The sequence below is a fragment of the Charadrius vociferus genome, unplaced genomic scaffold (genome assembly GCF_000708025.1).
Source record: "Charadrius vociferus isolate BGI_N301 unplaced genomic scaffold, ASM70802v2 scaffold126, whole genome shotgun sequence".
Lineage (NCBI taxonomy): Eukaryota > Metazoa > Chordata > Aves > Charadriiformes > Charadriidae > Charadrius > Charadrius vociferus.
Window position 1 is genome coordinate 3,206,336 of NW_009648894.1, and position 21,000 is coordinate 3,227,335.

At 38.0% G+C, this 21,000-nt stretch overlaps 1 protein-coding gene across 1 annotated transcript in view; it reads right to left on the reverse strand.

Moving 5' to 3' along the window:
- Nucleotides 1-20,604, reverse strand: part of PIP4K2A (phosphatidylinositol-5-phosphate 4-kinase, type II, alpha) — a 67,224-nt gene extending 46,620 nt beyond the window's left edge. The window contains exons 1-3 of the mRNA XM_009887134.1: nucleotides 20,600-20,604; nucleotides 4,772-4,869; nucleotides 3,571-3,667 (exon numbers count right to left, since the gene is read on the reverse strand). Of these exons, the coding sequence (XP_009885436.1) occupies nucleotides 3,571-3,667; nucleotides 4,772-4,836 (162 nt within the window). The 5' untranslated portion in view covers nucleotides 4,837-4,869; nucleotides 20,600-20,604. The remainder of the gene's footprint in view (nucleotides 1-3,570; nucleotides 3,668-4,771; nucleotides 4,870-20,599) is intronic.
- Between the last annotated feature and the right edge of the window lie 396 nt (nucleotides 20,605-21,000).

Sequence of the window (21,000 nt, forward strand, 5' to 3'; positions counted from 1 at the left end):
ATTATTCAAACGCAATTTTGATTCATAGTGACTAATCATCACCTCCCCTTTCTACGAAAAAACAGCTAGACCATTTTTTAATTTGATGCAATAAATATCTTAGTAATATGCGATTACCAAGAAGGAAGATTGGGGTCTGATGAAAGATATTTTTGACACAAGAACAAAGTTTCTTAACCTAGATTGTGGACTTAATTTGTTTTAACACGTTTCTATAGGCAACCTTTGAATAAAACTCAAGGTTTAACTAACTTCTTACTGTATTTTCCACATTGCTGTCCATAATAAAGAATGAATCACCCAACCCCCCCCATTCAGTATCAGCAAACACACATGTATCTCCAGGAAACTTTAATCCTAGTTCAGTACTAATTAAAACATTTCTCAGAGAGCCCAACCACTTATGAAAGACAGATAGATGTAGGACAGATTACCAAACATACCTCAAAAAAAGGAGTTGGTTTTCATCATGTGAAGGGAGGGACTCCATTATAATAATCGTAATGGCCATTACTAGAAATGGCGTCCTGCAAGGCCTGAACCACATACAATTTAAGGAATTCCCCTGACTCTGAACTTGGACTGTTTGTAGGAAAAAACCTGTACTTTATGAGATTTAAATCCCTCTTCAAGGATAAGAGGAGATCTCTGTAAAAGAAGATCCCTATACTAACCATTCCGTATGTGAACCAAGCCTACATGTTAAGCAGTCCACAAAATTACTGTACAAAGTGAATAACACAAGGTCAAGAATTAAAATTAGTATAGCCCAGTAATTAAGAGCATACACTACCAAATTCTTTTCACGAGGCAGGGTTTTTTTAGTCTTTTCTTATGAGTAAGTACTATCTGCCCTCTGGAACAACTCATCAAGGATATCTGCAGAACATTCTGAAAACAAAAACATTTTAAATGAATGTTCTTCCTGATTTAAACTGATGTGTCTGACTAATGAACAAGGTAATTGGGTTTATTTATCTAAACCAATCCTATCTTGCTCAATAATGGGAATGACATTGTTCGCAATTGATTAGGACTCCCTTCCTGTTAATCATTATATAAGAAAAACTATCCAGAGAAAGTTATTTGCTATCTCTTCCATAAGCTTTCCCTCAGTTCAATACTGCACAGGCTTTTTCCAATTCATGTGTGGCTCCGTGGACAAGACATTCATTTTAACCATTATTCATTGGAATAACTTCCTTGAAGACAAAGATTATCTGAAAATAAAGTATATATAGTGAGTCTCCCTTTGTCAAATTAATTATATTTTTAAATCACAGAGAACTTAACATTAAAATGAAATAAACTTCTACTTTTAATAGGGATAATCCCTATCTTACACATGGGGTGTATTTAGGTAAAAATAATCTCATTATTTTTAATTAATATTAATTATTACAAATTCTTTTTATTAGGTGTATTATTTAATTTTTAAAATGTGTAAATGTAATTTAATTTTTAAAGTGTGTTCAAAATACATTACTACTTTGAGCATTTTAAATTTTTTTTTTTATCAGAACAGTCCAGTAGAATAAGAATTCAGAGTGATAAACTGCTTGGATTGAGCTAAAAAAGAATAGTGAATGCAGACATTGCCTTCCCTTGGGTCAAAATTAATATTAACTATCTTCTATTTTTTGCTAAATATACTTGAAATGCTAAATAGCATTGAAGAATTTTTTCTAAGTACTACATAATTTTGTTGAATCAAAACCCAGGATGTGGTTTTATTTTCTTCTTTTGGATTGTTGTTTGATTACATTGTCAAAAAACCCAAATCACATAGCCACAAAGAAGTATATTTTTTTTAATATGAAAATATGGACATTTTATTTAGCAACGATCCTTTAACATTTTTTTACCACTGTTATCATTAATAAATCCAAAGAGCAGTATAACATAGTTACAACAGGAATTTCTGTTGTTGAACAGTAGTGGAGATGGAAACATTTCACAGTGCTGTGGAATGCAGCATTGTTGATTATGCAAAGTTTCCCATTTTTAACTAATGACAGCATCTTGTCTTCTAATACATTTACTGCAATATAACTTGGATTGCCTAGTAGTTTCATCACCCCACCTTCTAAAAGATATCAGGCATGAGCTGACACAATAATTTTAAGTTTAGGAGCCATCACATGTCCTTCCTCTTTGACACACTGATCCTTTCCCTTTGTCAAGAAAAAGGAGATCTTCGCGTAAAGGGATCAAATAACTTCCCAAATAATAGGATCCTCTTTGGTCCATCAGGAAAATTGAACCAGGACAGTTCTTCAGTAAACAGGGTAATGAAAAAACATGTGATAGGATCACGACAGCTCTACCAAAAGAAATCAACCCAACCCAACCCTCTTCTCCACCTACTGGCAAAACGTCTTACCAAAGTTACACTGGCCGTATATCGAGCTCCATAACCTGATCTCCATCTACACTCCTGCAAGCGTGTTTTAACCCACCTACACATTTTTAACACATTGCTTGCTATTGAAAAGGGGAAAATTGGGAAACGGGATAGTTGAAGGACTTAAGTGTAGATTTCCGCTGCAGTATTCAGTCTGCTCTATGTAGCAAGAATGGGAGTGTTGGGACAAACATACTTTGTTCAATTTGTTTAGCTACTTGAAAACGTTTATTAAATACCTTCTCCTAATATATCTCAGTGACAGGCTACAAACACAGTTGCAGCCCACATCAAAATAGTTTAAAAGAGCAAAAGAGCACGCCCGGAAGCGGCGCTGGGTTATGCAGCAAGTGCTCCTTAGGACAGGACATCTCACAGTGTGACTGCAGAAACTGTCCCTGTGACTGAAATAGCGTGCATTAAGAGCAGTTAATGGAAAAGGGAATGTCAGTGAGTATTGGCAAATCAGACTGAAGCAGAGTTCAGGAACTTTTCTTCTGCAAAGACAGAAAGAAGCTTTGACTGCAAGGAACAACCCTGCCAAATCGAGAGCGATTCCTTGTTTTGCTGTATCTGTTCTACGCAAGCTATTTGTTTCCAGATCCTCTTAACAACGGAAATGGAGACATAATGAAGCAGTGTGAAGTTGGCGTGCCACAGGTCACTCTTTGCTAAACAAAAAGAGCACAGAAAAAAAAGAAAAGGCTGTGGTCGTTTCAGAAAACACATCTCGCATAGACACACCACACAAGCAACTGTTATCTAAGCGACCCAGCTGAATATAGCATCTCTTGTCAGCAGTGCCCAGACATTATTTTTTCCTCATTCCTCACTACAAGAGGTATCACCCCACAGTTCTAATAACATGGCTTATGAATGGCAGGTACTCTAACGGGAAACAAGAAGGACTAAGGATAGCAGGAGGGTAGGAATCAGAAGGCAGTTAGGGCAGGCAAAGAGGTGACATAGAGATGTTCTGCTTGCAGGTGCGGGAAGGAGTAGAAAAAATGTCGTCTTTTTCTCTTAGTTTTCCTCCAACTTACACACACACACAAAAAAAAAGAACTTTATTTCAGCGCATTGGCCCGTTTGTTCACAACTGCAGCATTACTAACCTTTAAAATCTGTATACACCACCACTTAAGGTGTTTTGAAAACAAACTTACCTGAAAGTCTTGATCATCAATTCCAAACCTCTCTCTTAGATTACGGAAAACCATTGGACAATATTCCTTAAATTTGAAATGACTTGGCATGTTTTCTCTGAAAGAATATAAAATCAAATCAACTTCATTCACCTGCATATGCAGTAAGTAACTCTAGAGTATTCTGTCTGCATTCTGTCCATACAAAGCAGAGGATAAGGACATTTACAATCTCTACTCTAATGCTTTCTTTTTTTCAATGAGACTTGGTCTCATCCTGTTCTTTTCTTTTTTTTACAATGTTTAATAAATTTATACATATTTGTCTCTAACAAGCTACAACATAACTGGATGAAATAAACACAAACTATATTTTGTTAACTTTGGAACCTGGACTCAAAAGCAGAAACGGATGTTTTCCCATTGCCCTATAATTACTTTGAAGGTGAAATCTTAGATTGGATTACACCAGAATTATTATACCATTTGTGACACCAGAAAGTACTGACAGTGCCAAGGCTTCAAGAAAAATGGACTCATTAAGTAAGGGGTTAATTTTAATATCCTGGTGTTAATTTCAGACTTACACGTGAGAAAATTTATTTCGACCTTTGCCACAGAACAGAAGATCCAAAGTAGCAGAATTCTTCCTTTTTCCAAATACATGCTTGAATAAAATTCAGGTTATACACAAAACAGCATCAATAGTTTTGTTTGTCTGCACATACTGTTCACGGACCATTTTATTTTTAAGAGACACAGATATTACATGAAATGATCTCAATATTTTTGGAGCTTCTGTATAATTGGTATGAATTTCTATTATGGATTATAAAACGCTGAACATTATTCAGCTTTGATATATGCTTAAAATTCTCATTCTTGTTCAAATATTTCATTCAATAAAAAGTACGTGCACATGAATTTAAGTTTTTAACAATACCCAAATAAATGCTTATATCAGCCATAAATACCAAGAAAGGATCACCTTCAATATGTAAGACACTCATAAGGCAATAATAAACCATATGGAGGGAAAAAAACTACCCAGCAGCCCCTGCTGTTGCTTTTCAGAACAGCACAGATGGTTATGTTTATCGCAGGATTAACTTAATCACCAAAACTTCAGTCCTATCAACTGAAAAATAACAGAGATCATAGTACTTCATAAAAATATCACTGCCACTATCCACTTCTACAAAGCATTGTTACTTGTACTTACTTGTTGAAAAGGTGATTGTCCACCTTTATCTTTGAGTACGCTTTGAAATCATCCGGCATCAACATAACGGGGATTTGAACATGGCTCAGTTCATTGATCTAGAGAAAACAGAATATATTTAGTTGCTGATGTCTTTGCAAAGATGCTGCATGTGTCTTAATTACAAAAATGTTATTCAGTCTACTGTTTCTTGCGTATATGGCCTGGGAGCAAATATAAGTAGAAGAAAAATTCACAAGCAGATTTATTCTTTCCAGATTAAATGCAATTACAAAATAGACACTTTGGAAAAGAAGAAACAGCATTCCATATTTATACTAGTTTCAAAAAAAAAAAAGCTCTTCAAAGCACACCTGGAGTGTACTTTTTATAGAAGGTCAACGAGGATGCTAGCAAAATAGTCTTTAATGCCAACATACTGTTCTTCTTTCGTCAAGTGAGCTACTCTCTCCAAAGATAACTCAAATTCTTTATTTCAAACAACTTTACCTTTGCAGTTTATGAGCTAGTGTTACATGTCTGTGTCTTGAACTACATAGCGAAAATAAAACGAAATTTTTCTTACATGCTCAGTAAGCAGAGAGGCTTGTTTCTTCCAATAGCATGGACCTCAGCTGAGTTTTTGCAAGTCACAGCATTCAGGCATTTTTTTTTTTTGATTGTTCAAGTCAGACAAACTATTTAACTAGCTAAATTTTTGCTTAGAAAGAGGTGCAGAAGTAACTTCTAAGGTTGTCCTTATTTAGTTATATTTATGAGGACCATCTACTCTTTCTAGTTTTGAAATAAACAGTCAGTCTTCTCAAGATTAGAACTTTTCATATATATTTGAAATCCATTTCTGGCCACATCTGTATGATAAAATGTAGACAACTTTACCATTACCTAGTTTGTAGGCTTGTTTTTACCATTGCATGTATCAATCTACCCTTACTTTAGTAATTTTTAACTAAAACATGATAAACAGAGAGAATTGTGAGTTTGCAATGGTGCTTTCAAATCACGAATGAGATATCCATTACAACAACAGTCACCGAATACCCATGACATATATTTTACCTATGTTCTTATGGTGCCTCTACACCCTGGTCACGCATTTTGATTTACCCGGTCAAATATTTCTGCTCATGCAGAGCACATTTTGCTTCAGCAGTTTTCTACATGGCTTAGGGGAAAACCCACCCTACGTGAATACAAATGCACACAGGGGGTGGATATAGCAATCCAGGGGTGCTCCTCTACTCTTAGCACTGCTTATCCAACACAGTTTTCCAACAAGTAAGCAGTTGCCTGTAAATGCTGTCCTGCTTAAGAGAGGCTTTTGGAGAAACCTTCACTGAAGCAGCTACAGGTTATAAATATTGGAGGAAAAAAAATGCACTGACTGCAAGTATGACCTTTTGCAGAACTGAAGTTAAACAAAATAAGAAAACAGTGAGGACCCTTTTAGCTCTTAGACAGAGGAAAGCAACCAACGCATGCAGGCAGGTCCGGCGGCCTCATCACTTTTCAGTACTTTCAAGTTCCAGTAACGTTCCCTGCCATGTCTCATTTTTATTATTCAGATCCCTGCATCCCACATGAAAACTGATAAAATCTGTTGAATTTACTTTGCAGAATGCTTCTTTGGAAAGCTGTGAAAAGCTCTAGATAGAGGCATGGCAGTTATAGAGCTGAGTGGAGAAAGGAAACATAAAGATGTTTGGGATAGGCTGAACATGCTGTACTCCTTGGAGTTGTAGGGAGAATGCTCTTTCCTCCTTCCAAAGGGAGAGAAAGAAGAAACTCCAGTAAATTTTTGAAAACACAGCTGTACAAACCTAATAAATCACGCTGACACCTCATTAAATACAACATAAAATAACAAAACGTTGATTGAAAATCACTACATCTAACATACATGCTCTTTACTACAGTTGATATCACTGTACATCAATATCACCCTGAAACCAAAGGGCAGGTTCATGAGTCTGCAAAACTAGTCTAGCTTTTGTACAAATAAAACTAGAGACAAGTAGAGACATTACACAGAGATATGGAACTTTAGATTTGCTTATATGGAATTACCTACTCTATCTTAGACTGCCAGATTGCACAACAAATTCCATGCTTGAAAGGGGGATAAAAGAGACCTATATGCATTTCCACCCTAGCCAAAAGTGATCCCAAGAATATCTTCCATTGAATACAGTCAATAATCTTGAATTCACACACCTTCAAATGACCCATCTACAATTTGCAAGTTTGCTTGAAAATTTGGATTTTAGATTACCAAAACTGCATTGACCAAATTTTCACATGCCTTCACTTTCATAATTTACTGATGTAAATGCTGAATACACCTATAGGTTTGCTTTCACACTGTGAATATTTAAATTTGTGCTATAATTGCACAGTTTTAATTGTGCCTGTAGGCCTTACAAATGTCATCTGCAGAGCGGAATAATATAGCCAATGTGCTCATATTTGCATACTTCAGAAATTCTTTTATTCTAAGCAAAAATTCCAAAGTAATTCTCCCAGGAAGTTCCCTACAAGATGTGAATGTACACCACCACACCGCCCTCCCCCCATCAAATCAGGCAAAAAATGCAGGCTAACAGAAGCTTTTTGGTTTGGTTCTTTTTTTTTGGGGGGGTGGGGGTGGGGGTGGGGTGTGGGGGGTGGATATGGGTTTGAGCTTCAATAAAGTCTGAGGTATGTAAAAGCAATGCCTCTAATATTTTAGGGAATTCCTCTCTAGCAGAAGGCGGGGGGAAAGCAGGTGATGAACACACAGTAGAAATGACCTTTGGTATAGCACACCAGCTGAGTAATGGCATGTCCCAGAGGCACAGACCATTAATTAATTTAAACCTTTCAAGTATAAGGTCTGGTTCTTTGTGCAATAGTACATTTTCAGGATAGATTTGATGAGGCCAGATTGGAAAGTGCACACAAGACAGAAAGGAATACCCATGTCATTAGATCTTGGTGGAAACTGGAACCACATTGCGGGGGGAAGGGAGAAGAAACAATATCCAAAACTCCCCCACAAACAGCTCTTGAAAAGCTAAAAGAAAAGGGAAAGGTCAGAGGGATCAATTCTCCACTTTGCCATCACCGTGTAAAGAAACAGTCACATCTGAAAGACACTAAATACGAAACACAAAGAAGACATTTTGAGCCTTCCAACTCAGATGAAAATTTTGCTTCTTTTTCTCTGTGTTTGAAAGTCAAGCGTGACACCAAATTTTAAGTAAGATGCATGTGATATATTTGCCAAGTATCATGTGCATCTCTTCGTGATACCAGTTAAATACAGCTAGCTCCCTTTGCAATAGCAAATGAAATGGGACTGTCAGGATGGAAGTTCAGTGTTCCCAATTACAACTGCAACTGTGTTACAATAGCTGTAATAATCACATAAGAAATAAGAAATACCCATTTTCCTCTAAGGAGTGCTTCTGAATGTAACAAAATCATAAGCAAGAAATAATTTCCCACAAGAGATAATCACGACGCATAAACGAAACAGAAGAGCTCACTGGACAGAGGACTGTTGAGCGGCTGAGGACTCAGGATCAAACATTCATTTAATTACAGTTACTTCTAAAAGAATCCACATTTATAGCATCTCTACAATAAATGCCTGTGCATCATACTAAGAAAATCCTTTTAGTCCTGCAACCTGCATCCTTTAACTCCCCTGATTTGTTGTTGCCAATACAAAATTTTACTGCAGTTTGGCTTGTTATTTGAAACAGACAATGCTTACCGTATCTTTGAGTTATTTAAATCCCATGTAATAGCCTCAGAGAATGGATTATTTTAAATATGAAAGACTAAGATCTTAGTTGCACAGTAACCATGCATATTATGTATAAATACCTCATGTCTATTAATAACATTTGTAAACTCATGCACACAACATAGGAATAGGTGACCCAGAAACCTCCCTTTAAGTAATTTATTCAAATAGTCTTCAGTGATATTGGTGTAAAACCAGGTGGTTATGTGAGATGGAGGCATCCCCCATGACTTAGGAGTTTTAAGGAAGAACAATTTTAAATGCCTTGTGCCTCTGAACACCTGGTACAAAAAATCTGGCTGTGGGGATCTGCTGGGAGCTGTGGCTTGGTCATGGCAGGTGGGAGGGGGGCGACGCAAAAGGAGGCTTTCAGGCAAAAACCGACTGATTGCAACTCATTTTGCTCCTGCAGGTTTAGGATTGAATTCACACTGTCAGGAAAACAGAGGTTGTAATTAAACTGCAAATAAGAGAATAATAAAAAGCCTACTGGACATTGAATAAATAGTAAGACTCAGCTGGTAATGATTCTGAAATTAGCACACAGAGAGGTGTTCCCACAAAGCCATCTTATATTGGTGACATTTCAAATAAGCTTCTCTAATTTATATGATTTGAAATCAAGCAATGAATATATCATAAATTGTTAGGCATTATTAATGGCCCTTATTTAATTCAGATACATTCACCCTAAACACCACATTACTAGGGCAATGCATAATTAAACATTAGTTTTCATTCTGTCAGAACATAAGCAGCAATAAATTGCTTATATGCAAAGCAGACAATGGGATATTTAAGCAGCATATAATAAAGGCAATTTACAGCATATATTGCATGTTTAGCTACAGGAGCCAGAACAATGATCCTATTCTCCAACAGATACAAGCTGATGCCTATCACTACGAAGCTGCAGCAAGAAACCCGCGTAACACATTACAGCTGGTATTACTCATTAAAAAAACCCCAACAACAAAACCCCCGTACAAAATCAAAGAAGCCATGTACATCAATGTCCAAAATGCCATCCCAAGCACATCACAAATCACATGCAGACTACATAGTGATGCCCAGTGGCTCCCTTTGACACCCTCTTCCTATTTAAAGCCTTCATTCTGTATGTGGTTTCTTGCATTTAATATCTCAGCTTTAATATACAGCACAGATACTTTTAATTTAACATATCAGCCAGGCAGACTTGCTGGCTGAAACTATGGAGGAATTAGGTGTTTTCACACTGAACAGCTTGGTAAAACATGGCTCTTGGCAGTTTCACACGCAGGAAAACCCCTGCTCCTGATGCTGGGTGAGGCTGGAGTCGTGGAAGTGCTACTTTCTTTTCAGCTCCGTTTATCTCCCAACTCTCTTTCAGAACTGAAAGCCAGTGCACCCCAGTCTGATCCGCCGAGACAAACAAGCTACAACTGGTTTGTTACTCTGAGAGAAAGTCAAGTGCATTTTTCACAAGTTTGTGTATTTTTAAACGCAGATTTTGGAAGAAGCGGGAGTGGAAGAGGCTTTGGAAGAAATACATTATTGAGGTCTAAAAATAGAATTGAACTTTTAACACCACCAGCAGCTCTGACATTTTTATGTTCATTGTTTACTTTCTGCATCTCAGTTTCTTCTTTGGCAAGGAAACTTTGCTCTGAAGAGAAAAAAGTATCAGACAGTACTTTTCGTTCAGACACGGAGCCACCATTTTGACAGGGCCACAGACTTCTTCAAAGGCACCGTTAATCCATTTACTGGTAGGTTAATGCTTACAAAAGCAAGCCTTTTGGCTTCTAATGGATTGTTCTTACAAAACAAGGCTGGAGAATAAGAACGCAACAGAAGAAAATTGTTGCGGGGTATAAAATTTTACATTTAGGAGACTCTTATCTTTTGTTCCTCTGGCACCTTCTTGATAACTGAACACCCTGCAGGTCTTACCAAACACAGCATTTTCCTGATTACTGGAGCACAATCATCTAGATGTTTCTTAATCTTATTCATTCTATTATCCTGTAAAAAGTTATTTCCAAAGCTGTTCCTGCTTTGCAAGGAGTAGGGGTTTAGGTTAAAGCACAAGGGGCCGGGTGGTGACAGGCAGAGCTATAGGCAGGCGTTTACATCCTCTCCTTCCCAGATGTGGAACTCGCCCCAGCATCGCTACTGGGACAGTAAACGCCTTGTGTTGAAGTATAAACGGAAAGTGAAGTGATTATTTTACAACTCTTTGAAATCTACCTTGAAGGGTCTGAAAAGGGTAGATGAGGTCAGCGGCTAATCAATTTTGTGGAAGACATTTGCCTGTTACAGGGCAAAACCATCATTTGATAAATGTCATTTGACAGTTTAAATTACACTCAAAGCCATTCTTGCAAGAGAAATAAAAGGTTAAGCTAAGTTCTGCTGTAGAGAAATAAATCAGTTCACCAAAATACTCCTTAATTTGTTTTAAATGAGGTTTTCATCATTTCAATCACACAAAAATTCATCTCTTTTTTTTTTCCCCCCTAAAAGCACACGGTAAAAAATATATACCCAGACTTTTTTTTTGTTTGTTTGTTTTATTAACTACACAGTGTGCTATGAGCTTAAGTGGCATAAGACACTTCTCTTATAGAAGTAATTTCTGGTTACCTGTTCTTCTGAATAAATCCTGAACAAGTCCTGAAATTAAAGCAATTATGTGACTAAGAGAAACAGAGAGTAAAGTATTCAATTGTCTTTGAGTCTTTAGGATCATTTCAATTTAAGATATATGGAGAGAAAAAAACCTAAACGAACATAAAAGCCCACCTAGCTGCCAGAGTAATAGGCATTGAAGTTTTACATGTCTCAAAACATCTACCAGTAATCACTAGAGCAGCTTCATGTTTTTACAGCTCAGGTGATACCTGTCATTAGATTGCTGGCTTTCAATGAAATTGAATAATCTAATGCTAGAAAAGTAGGCCCGATTAAACCAGATGTTTTTCAAATTGCCTTAATGCAGAGCGACATACTTTTCCCAAAGTACTAAACACAGAATATCTGAAATACTTTGCAAAAATATTAAGTACCCTTCATGGATTTAGAAATTTGGAGAAATTGAACACATCAATTACAGCTTCTTTACTTTCTATCAAAGAAGTAGCAAGACTCTTCTGAAGTCTTACAGTCTGACTTTGAATTACAAAAACAAAACACACCAGACGAAAAAATTTCCCAGCAAACCCCAGATGTTTTAATGAGACCTTTTAGAACAGTACAAGGATATCTTTGGGGAGGGAATGTCAGTAGTACATGCATCCATGTGGAAAACAGGATATTGTGACAGACCCGAGAAAGCCCCGAACAGGATATTGTGACATACCAAATACAGTCCCAAAACAGAGGAAAAAAGTGGTTTTGAAGAGCATTCATTTCTTGGTATTGATCTTTAAATTTGGAATATCAGGGCCCAAAATCCAAATGAAGGATTTTATAGCCTGGTTATCACTCCTGTTCAGAGTGACAGTGTTTAAAGAATCTACAACAAAAGCACCAAAATCACATTCCCTTTACAAATGTTTTGATGCAAGTTTTTAAGTCTTTCAAGTCTCTTGGAAATTTGTACAGCCTAGAAAATCCAGAACATCTGCTGTATACTGTCAGACAAGCATAAAGCCACATTTCTACAGATTTGGTTAAACTTCCTGTGAATTTGCTTACACCTTTCAATGAGTGCAAAAATTAACGCTTCATAATGTGCCAAATAATCAAAGACCAAATATAAATTAAGCGGCTCAGATATAATGCCTGTCATGATAATCCCCCACTCTCTCAAAAAGCTAGGACAAATGCGATACTGTGTAAAAGATACTAGTGTACATTAATGAAATGGAAAACAGATTAACAGAAATGTGACTTATTTGTAGTGGAGATTTTTGACATGCAAACCAGTTTGAGTAGCAAATGGCATACTAAAATAAAGTGCAGTCTCAGTCCAAAAGAAAACTGTAAAGCAATGAAAGTCCTTCAGATTTGGATGAGTTGCGATGCACACAATACAGATGAGCTCATCCTTGTTTGCTAATAGAATGGTTAAGAAGAAAACAAGACAAGGCATACAGCTCAGACAACAATTTGCAAGCTTGACACAAAATTGATAAAAGACCATTTTATTTTTTGAGCAGAAACATCTCAAGTCATCTTTTTTAAACTTCAACTTGTGTGCTGGGAAGCTGATGCACTTTAATACAATCTTTCATAGCAATAGGTATCTTCACTTATTGTTTGAAATACTGATTTAAAATACACATACTTGTCACAAGGTCTGATAGCAATCTGGTCTATATTTTTCTAATTAAAGAACAAAATCCTTATCTGGCAACAGATAAACTTTAAGTTCACTTGACTTTGTCCTGAATGCTTCACAAGAGAATATCAAAAGAGAGGAGGATGCTAGAAGGCAACAAGTATTTATTTATGACAGAGAAAGTTTTAAGGAAATTAAGTTCAATTCTACATACAAAGAAATACACAACCCACAGATAAATGTTCTGCTGATTTTCTAAATGATCTGTTGTGGATCCTGGAAGAGGAGTTCAACAAGTGGGAACAAAATGAAATAAAATTACACTTATATTCCATGAATCATGTTACTCAGATTTGGAAAACAACCAAACCAACCAACCAACCAACCAGAAAACAGACTTAATCCAGTCTATTAAATAATGCTCATCTCTTTTAACAGCTTTTAAGATCATATTTTTCAAGTATAATTTTTCTGAACAAGAAAAATGAGTCCATGAAGTTAAACATAAAATTCCAGTAAGCAGTTGAACAAACACAGAGATGCTGTAGCCTCACCTAAGTGTTATAACTGCAAAATGAAATTCAATAGAAAAAAATTCTCTTCAACAAAAGCAGGCAAAGTATAACAGGAAAAGAAACCTAGGGAACCATTGCACATGTAACACATGCAACTCAGCAGCTCAGTAAAGAGGAAGGCTTTAAGAGCATCTTGCCTAAGAACGGCAAACTGGGATGGCTGCAGAATAAATGCCATAAAGCAACGATTTATGGCATCCGATGGGCTTCATTATTGTTCAGAAGTAATAGCAAATGTAGAAAACCCATGTTTTTGGTTATTTTTACACTGGCATAATGAAGGTAATGTATTTCCCATTCTTTTTCTTATTCTTAATGATAAAGGACAAGGAAGACCAACTTGTGAATAGGCTTTTTGGTAACACACTTCAATGTGCTGTCACACATTCCAACCTCACAAATATGTTATTATTTAGGAAATTGTTGACTTGTCAAAAGACAACATTAAAACATGATTCCTTCTGGCCATTTCTGACTCTGGATTAGGTGAAGGCTGAAGCCGGGAGGCAAATTTTCTGAAAACAAAAGCAATACCATTTGCATTATATAAATCTAATTTATGAAGTTAATTAACTGAACATGAGTGACATCAGAAGCAAGTACACAAAGGTCATACTACACGTATTTAACTGTTCTGTAAAGCAGTACAGCAGTTGTTCATGGTAACGTGGACCTAGCAGAGCAATTGGAGTGTACAATGTACAGAACTTGCTCTGCCAGCACGCGTTAACCTTCATCTACAAAACCATTTGTCAGCTCTCAACATATATCCTCCAGGAGAAGTAATAATTTTCTATGCTGCACCATGCAAAATACCATACTTGAAGTCCAAATGGATAAGGTAAGTATTGCATTTCCTCGGTTTAGAGAAATCCCTTCTTTTATCTCCCTGATGCATCCCTGTGGCACTGTATTCCCCTTGCATTTACCATGTAATTTTTTAACTTCAAAGCAGCGTAATGCCTGAGGTCAGGCTGATGGGTCCATAGTCACCTGGGAGGGTTACCGCTCTCCCAGATTTTATCAGGATGCCATCTAGACATTTTTTTGCTACATGAAGCCACTCTATGGGCTCTATTTATAAAAATGCTGTCAGAGCAAAAGCAGAAGTTGTTGCTTGGTCCAGACAGCGTGACAGCTCCTGGGAGGAGATGTGAAAGGAAACCAAAATGAGCCCCAGCTGGGTGGCCACCTGGGAACAGCCATTTGGGATTGCTGAAGAGTTGTTTTAGGCCTTTCCTGTCACCCTCTTTGGTGGTCATTGAGGCAGGAATATTTGTTCTCTCAAATATAGTTTCTAATCATGCATTACTCTCCCCTTCTGACAGATATATTAAAAAACACTTTCATAGAATCATAGAATCATAGAATGGTTTAGGTTGGAAAGGACCTTAAAGATCATCGAGTTCCAAGCCCCCTGCCATGGGCAGAGACACCTCCCACTAGACCAGGTTGCCCAAGGCCACCTCCAGCCTGGCCTTGAACACCTCCAGGGATGGGGCCTCAACAACCTCTCTGGGAAACCTGTGCCAGTGCCTCACCACTATCAAAGTGAAAAATTTCTTCCTGATGTTTAATCTAAACCTGCCCTTTTCCAGTTTAAAAGCCATTCCCCCTCATCCTATCACTACATGCCCTAGTAAAAAGTCCTTCCCCATTCCATTCATTCCCTTCCCCATTCATTCATATACATATATGCTCTGCAGCTTCTTGCTACTGATGCCATGTGTTTGTGTCCCAGTTGTTTGGTCTTCGGGAAAGAACAGTATCCTGGCGTGTTTACAACAGCCCAGGTTTTGCTTCTGCTCGGGATATCCATTTTTCCACACAGAATCCCAACTTATTTTGGCAGCAACGCTATATACAAAATTTCATGGATTTATTATCATTACTTATTGGATATTAACAGCCCAGATATAACAACTGCAATGTTCGTTTTTCTGCAGGCTGACTATTTAAATGACTGCCTGGGATTTCATAACCCCAGAAAGCCTTCCCAGCCCCGCAGAAGAAGAGGGGTATGAGGGGAGGGCACAGCAGATCTGCTGGCGACTCATCGGCTTGCAGGTCCCATCACCCTCCTAGCTCGATTAAACTGGAAGTTGAAACGATTAAACAACTCAAGGTAAACATCTTTTTTATCCCTTGATGTGAAATGAAATATAATTTGGTAAAAGCAAGATAATATAATCGCACGACCTTTTCCCTGAGTTTACAGGTCAGACTTTTGTTACTGCAGGATTTCATGAGCTTAGGGGGACAACAGGACACATTCAATAGGCAAGAGGACATAAATCCGCTTTCTATTTATATTTTTCGTAGCCCATAAATAAAAAGCAACTCCAGTAGTTTTAGTGCCATTAATCTGAACATGCACTGGTGTCATGGTGCCTCTGACGGGAGATCAAACAGAAATTACCAAACTTCGTCATTCAGTAAACACAGTGACAACAAAACACCGCTTTTACTGTAAAGATAAAGACTAAAGCAAACTGTAAAGATAAGACATTTTCGGTAGCAGTTTCTATTACACTATCCATGGTAACATTGTTTCAAACCCAGTCAAAAGCATTTTTCCCATGATTAGGTGGCTGATGCCAGTATTGGATCAGTTGCCACTCAATCCCTCTCCTGGACTCCGGAATCACATTTCCAAGACTCAGAAATCAGAACCAGTCCAAAGAAACTCTCTCTCACCACTGACATTTAACTCAAGTTATGTATTATTGATGAATAGCACCCGAAAGGAAAGCTACCTTTTGGTTATGTCCATACTTGAAAATCCAAATTAAAAACATTTAACAGATTTATCACATAAGCAAGAACTTCATATACAGATATATTTTACACACATATACGTAAAAATTAAAAATAATAAAGAACGCCCTGAGCTACCAACATGCATTTTCAACCCTCAACACTAATCATAATATATAAAATTCTCCAACACAAATTTAAAAAAAAAAAAAAAAAAAGAGTTGTGAATAATGCACCCACAGTGAGTGCAACATTGCATTTTTGAAGATCTGAAACCATGTAGTATCAAACCAAGTAATAGTTTGGGGACCAGAGGCACGAGCAGGCTGCCGGCACAGTACAAGGGCCAGTGAACTCGACTGGCAGCTGCTTTGCATCACCGCACCAGCACAGGCGATCTGGAATGTGCACCCTTATGCCCTCCACATTCCTCTGCACACACATACTCGTTTTTCCATTTTCAGTCCTACTAAAACATATTTTTTGAAAAGCACTATTAAAAAGAAAACACTGCCCTTAGGTTTAATTTGAATATAACCCCCCGTTTTTTTTTTTTGGAAAGAGAAACAGTAAAAACTAATGCCATTTTTCTCAAGCAGACTGAGACCAAAAGTTGCCATACCTTGTAAAATGCATCAGAAAGTGAGAAATAACACTAACCTGCGCTAATGATGGGACTTCCTGCACACAAGACAGCCATTAATTTCTACTGTTAATCAATTTCTACAGTGGCAGAAAGGTGGAGTGGCTGAAGGGTAAGGTAGCGGCCATCCAAGCCACGAGTCAGAGGGAAGCGCACATGCAGCACGTTAAGGAACACACTTGTTTTTCCGCCATCACGAAAGATACAAAAACTAGGATGGATTAAAAGTATCTACTTAAAGCTTGTAAGCTCAGGCTTTTTTCCTTGCGTTTGATTTCCTCCCCCAATTACTTGTGGAAGCAATTATGAGTTTATACAACTTTTGACTGAAAACACACAGTTAATACTGGGGTATTTTTCAGGAAATCTAGAAAAGACACCTGTACCTGATTACAAGAGAGGACTCAAGAGGAAAATAGGTTCAGTGAGCCACAGGTGTTTTCAGAAAAAACACATATAAAGGCCTGTATTTCAAACAAGTCAGCATTGCCAACATCACTCCCAGAAGCAGCACTTCTGATCTTCCCCATTTTTCCCTGCTTTTGCGCCATTATTTTTCCTCGTATGACCTACATGGGTGTGTGGTCGGTCGTGTGATGAACAAAAGCCAGAATCCAACTCAAACCTGCCAGAAAGGATTTTTGTTTATTTGGATCATTTTGCCAAACCCACTCACTGCGAGGCTGCAGGAGAGCAAAGGCAGTAAAGAAATGTTTCTTTCTGCAATTCCTTAGCTTATAAGGTTTGGACTACAACAGGTTTTTGAGCTAAAATCGCTCAATTTGGAAGTGGTGCCAGCAGTCTTAGATTTGGTTATTACAAGGTGAATAAAGATTCATCCAAAAATATATTTTTGAAATTTAAATTAAGTTTTAATTTCAATACCTTGTCAAATGTATCATAAAATGAGAAATAACAGTCACTTGCACTAATGATTGGACTTTGTGCACACAAAACAATTTTGACATTTGCTTTGCTGCTAACATTTAAGTACTTAAAATCAGTTTGCTGAACTGCAAAACAAGCTTTGGGTAGCTTTGTTTTTCAGGTGCAGGCAGAATATTTTCTTAATTTTTGCTCATTCAGCTAACAGAGTTGAACAGATAGGTCATTCAGAATTGAGAAACCAATTGGGAGTCAAAAAAGCAAAATGACTTATTTTGCTTTTGTAGTCTCCTAATTAAAAAATGTTATGGAAGATGAGATCTAGTTTTGAAATCTTAAGGTATGTTCATGAGTTGAATTGATTATAGTCTTCAGATAATACTTCCTTTATTCAAAAAAAATATATTATGATGTCAAGTAAAAAAAATTGCTTTGATTAACTCATTTTCCACTTTGTGGATCCCGGATATTTAAGGCTGTTTTATTTAACTTAGGAAAAAGAATGCCCATTTAATGTGTTGCTTTGCAATTTATCAGATAGAACTTGACAAACGTGATTTAAAAAAACAGGATCTGTTAAAAAACAAACTCTTGCCTGCCAGCCCACTGTCAAGAGTCTTCAGAGGAGACGGGCATACAGCATACCTTCCTACTAAGAAAGACAGTACTCACTTCATTAAATACAAATGCAAAACAGAATTGAAATCGGTTACATATTAACAAAACCCTGTTGCTTATCAATTTAAGCTTCATTTAAATTTAAACTTCTGCTTTAAAATTCACTAGTCTTCTGCCTCAGCTCTACAGGTTCACTTAAGGAAAGCCTTGTTTGACTTCTTTTTGTCTTGTGCTACCTTTTGGAATCTCAATAGATGAGATTTCTCTAATTCCCAAGTAAATAGGATGTTATCTATTCACAGCAAGAATACATACAACTGCTAAGAAGTACTGAAGAAAACTAAATAAACCTGAATGCTTGGCTAAGAACTGCCATGACTAAGCCTCAGCAAGACCGAAAAAGTATACATCCTTGAAAACAAAAGCAGTTAGATTTCTTTTTAAGTCTTAAAATATTGTCATTCTCTAAGTCAAGTCTGTATGACAAGTTTTCAATATTTACAAATTTTTCCCAGGTATATTTACTGTCTCAATATAAAAGAAAACTCATGCCAAGTTCTGCATTATTTATCAAATGCAAAACAGAGGTATCCTATCTTGGACACCCAGATAGAATACATTTACTCCAGTGACTGTAAGTATAAAAAGAAAAACTTAAGGCTAGGTTTGTAGAACTTCAAAGTCTGAAGCAATTAATAAATTTTGAAGTGCACCCTATCTCTGCCTAGGCTTACAGTTGCGGTTATGTATGACCTTCAGATTATCAATAAGCTCTTTATCAGCCAGCAGACTTTATATCCCAAACTCCAAAATTTGAATTCAAACAGCAGCGAAACTAAAAGCTCTGCTGAACTTTCAGTTAGGAAGATTATCTTTCCAATGCTCATTTTTGTTTTTCTTCCTTAGACTGAAGACTTCTTTGCAGGCTTCAAACACAGGAAGGCTGCCAGCAGTGCAATAATGTCTTCTTGTCTTCAGGCTTTCCGTATTGTCTCCCTCCCACTTCTACTGTTTAGTAGTAGATAAGCCCAGAAGGCAAGACAGATCAACTAAAGCCAATTTTCAGGAGAGCTGCCCTTGGCACAACATGAGGAACATGTTGTTTTTTTAGTCATACTCCTGAGAAAAAAAAAAAAAGAAAAAGAAAAAAGGTTAAGAAGAAATATTTTAGACCACAATGTGTAAACTCAATGGGCTGAACATGACTCATATGGCCCTGGTTGGTTCAACTGACCTCAACTACTAACACAAATACCATCAAATAAAAAAGTAAATAAATACACATTCTAAAATAACATACTATATCTATCTGCCAGTACTAAAAATCACAGAATCATAGAATGGTTAGAGTTGGAAGCGACCTTAAAGATCTAGTTCCAACCCCCCTGCCATGGCCAGGGTCACCTCCCACTAGACCAGGTTGCTCAAAGCCCCATCCAACCTGACCTTGAACCCTGCCAGGGATGGAGCACCTACAGCTTCTCCAGACAACCTGTTCCAGTGTCTCACCACCTTCAGAGTAAAGTATTTCTTCCTACTATCTAATCTAAATCTACCCTCTCCCAGTTTAAAACCGTTACGCCTTGTCCTATCACTACACTCCCTGATAAAAAGTCCCTCCCCACCTTTCCTGTAGGCCCCCTTTAAGTACTGAAAGGCTGCCATAAGGGCTCCCCAGAGCCTTCTCTTCTCCAGGCTGAACAACCCCAACTCACTCAGCCTGTCCTCATAGGAGAGGAGTTCCAGCTCTCTCATCATCTTTGTGGCCCTCCTCTGAACCCACTCCAACAGCTCCATGTTCTTATGCTGGGGGCTCCAGAGGTGGATGCAGTACTCCAGGTGGGATCCTACAAGAGTGGAGTACAGGGGCAGAATCACCTCCCTTGACCTGCTGGCCATGCTTCTTTTGATGCAGCCCAGGATGTGGTTGTGAGAGTGTACATTGCCAGCTCATGTTGAGTTCCTCATCCACCAACACCCCCACATCCTTCTCCTCAAGGCTGCTCTCAATCCATTCTCTGCCCAACCTGTATTTGTGCTTGGGCTTGCTGTGACCAACGTGTGGGACCTTGCACTTGACATTGTTGAACTTCATCAGGTTGGCGCAGGGCCACCTCTCAAGCCTGCAAGCCCTCTGGACGGCAACCCTTCCTTTCAGCGCGTTGCCTGCACCACACAGCTTGGTGTGAGTACCGACCCCTGAGGAATGCCACTCATCACTGGGCACCACTTGGACATAGAGCCATTGACCGCAACTCTTTGAGTGTGACCATCCAGCCAATTCCTTATCCACCAAGTGGTTCATCCATCAAATCTATGTCTTGCCAATTTAGAGACAAGGATGTCATGCAGGATGGTGTGAAATGCTTTGCACAAGTCCAGGTAGATGACATCAGTTGCTCTTCCCTTATCCACGGATGCTGTAATGCCATTGTAGAGGGCCACCAAATTTGTCAGGCACGATTTGCCCTTAGTGAAGCCATGCTGGCTGTCACCAATCACCTCCTTATTTTCCATGCGCCTTAGCAAAGTTTCCAGGAGGATCTGCTCCACGACCTTGTCAGGCACAGAGGTGAGACTGACCAGCCTGTAGTTCCCCAGGTCTTCCTTTTTTCCCTTTTTAAAAATGGGGGTTTTCCAGTCAGTGGGAACTTCACCGGACTGCCACGACTTCTCAAATATGATTGACAGTTG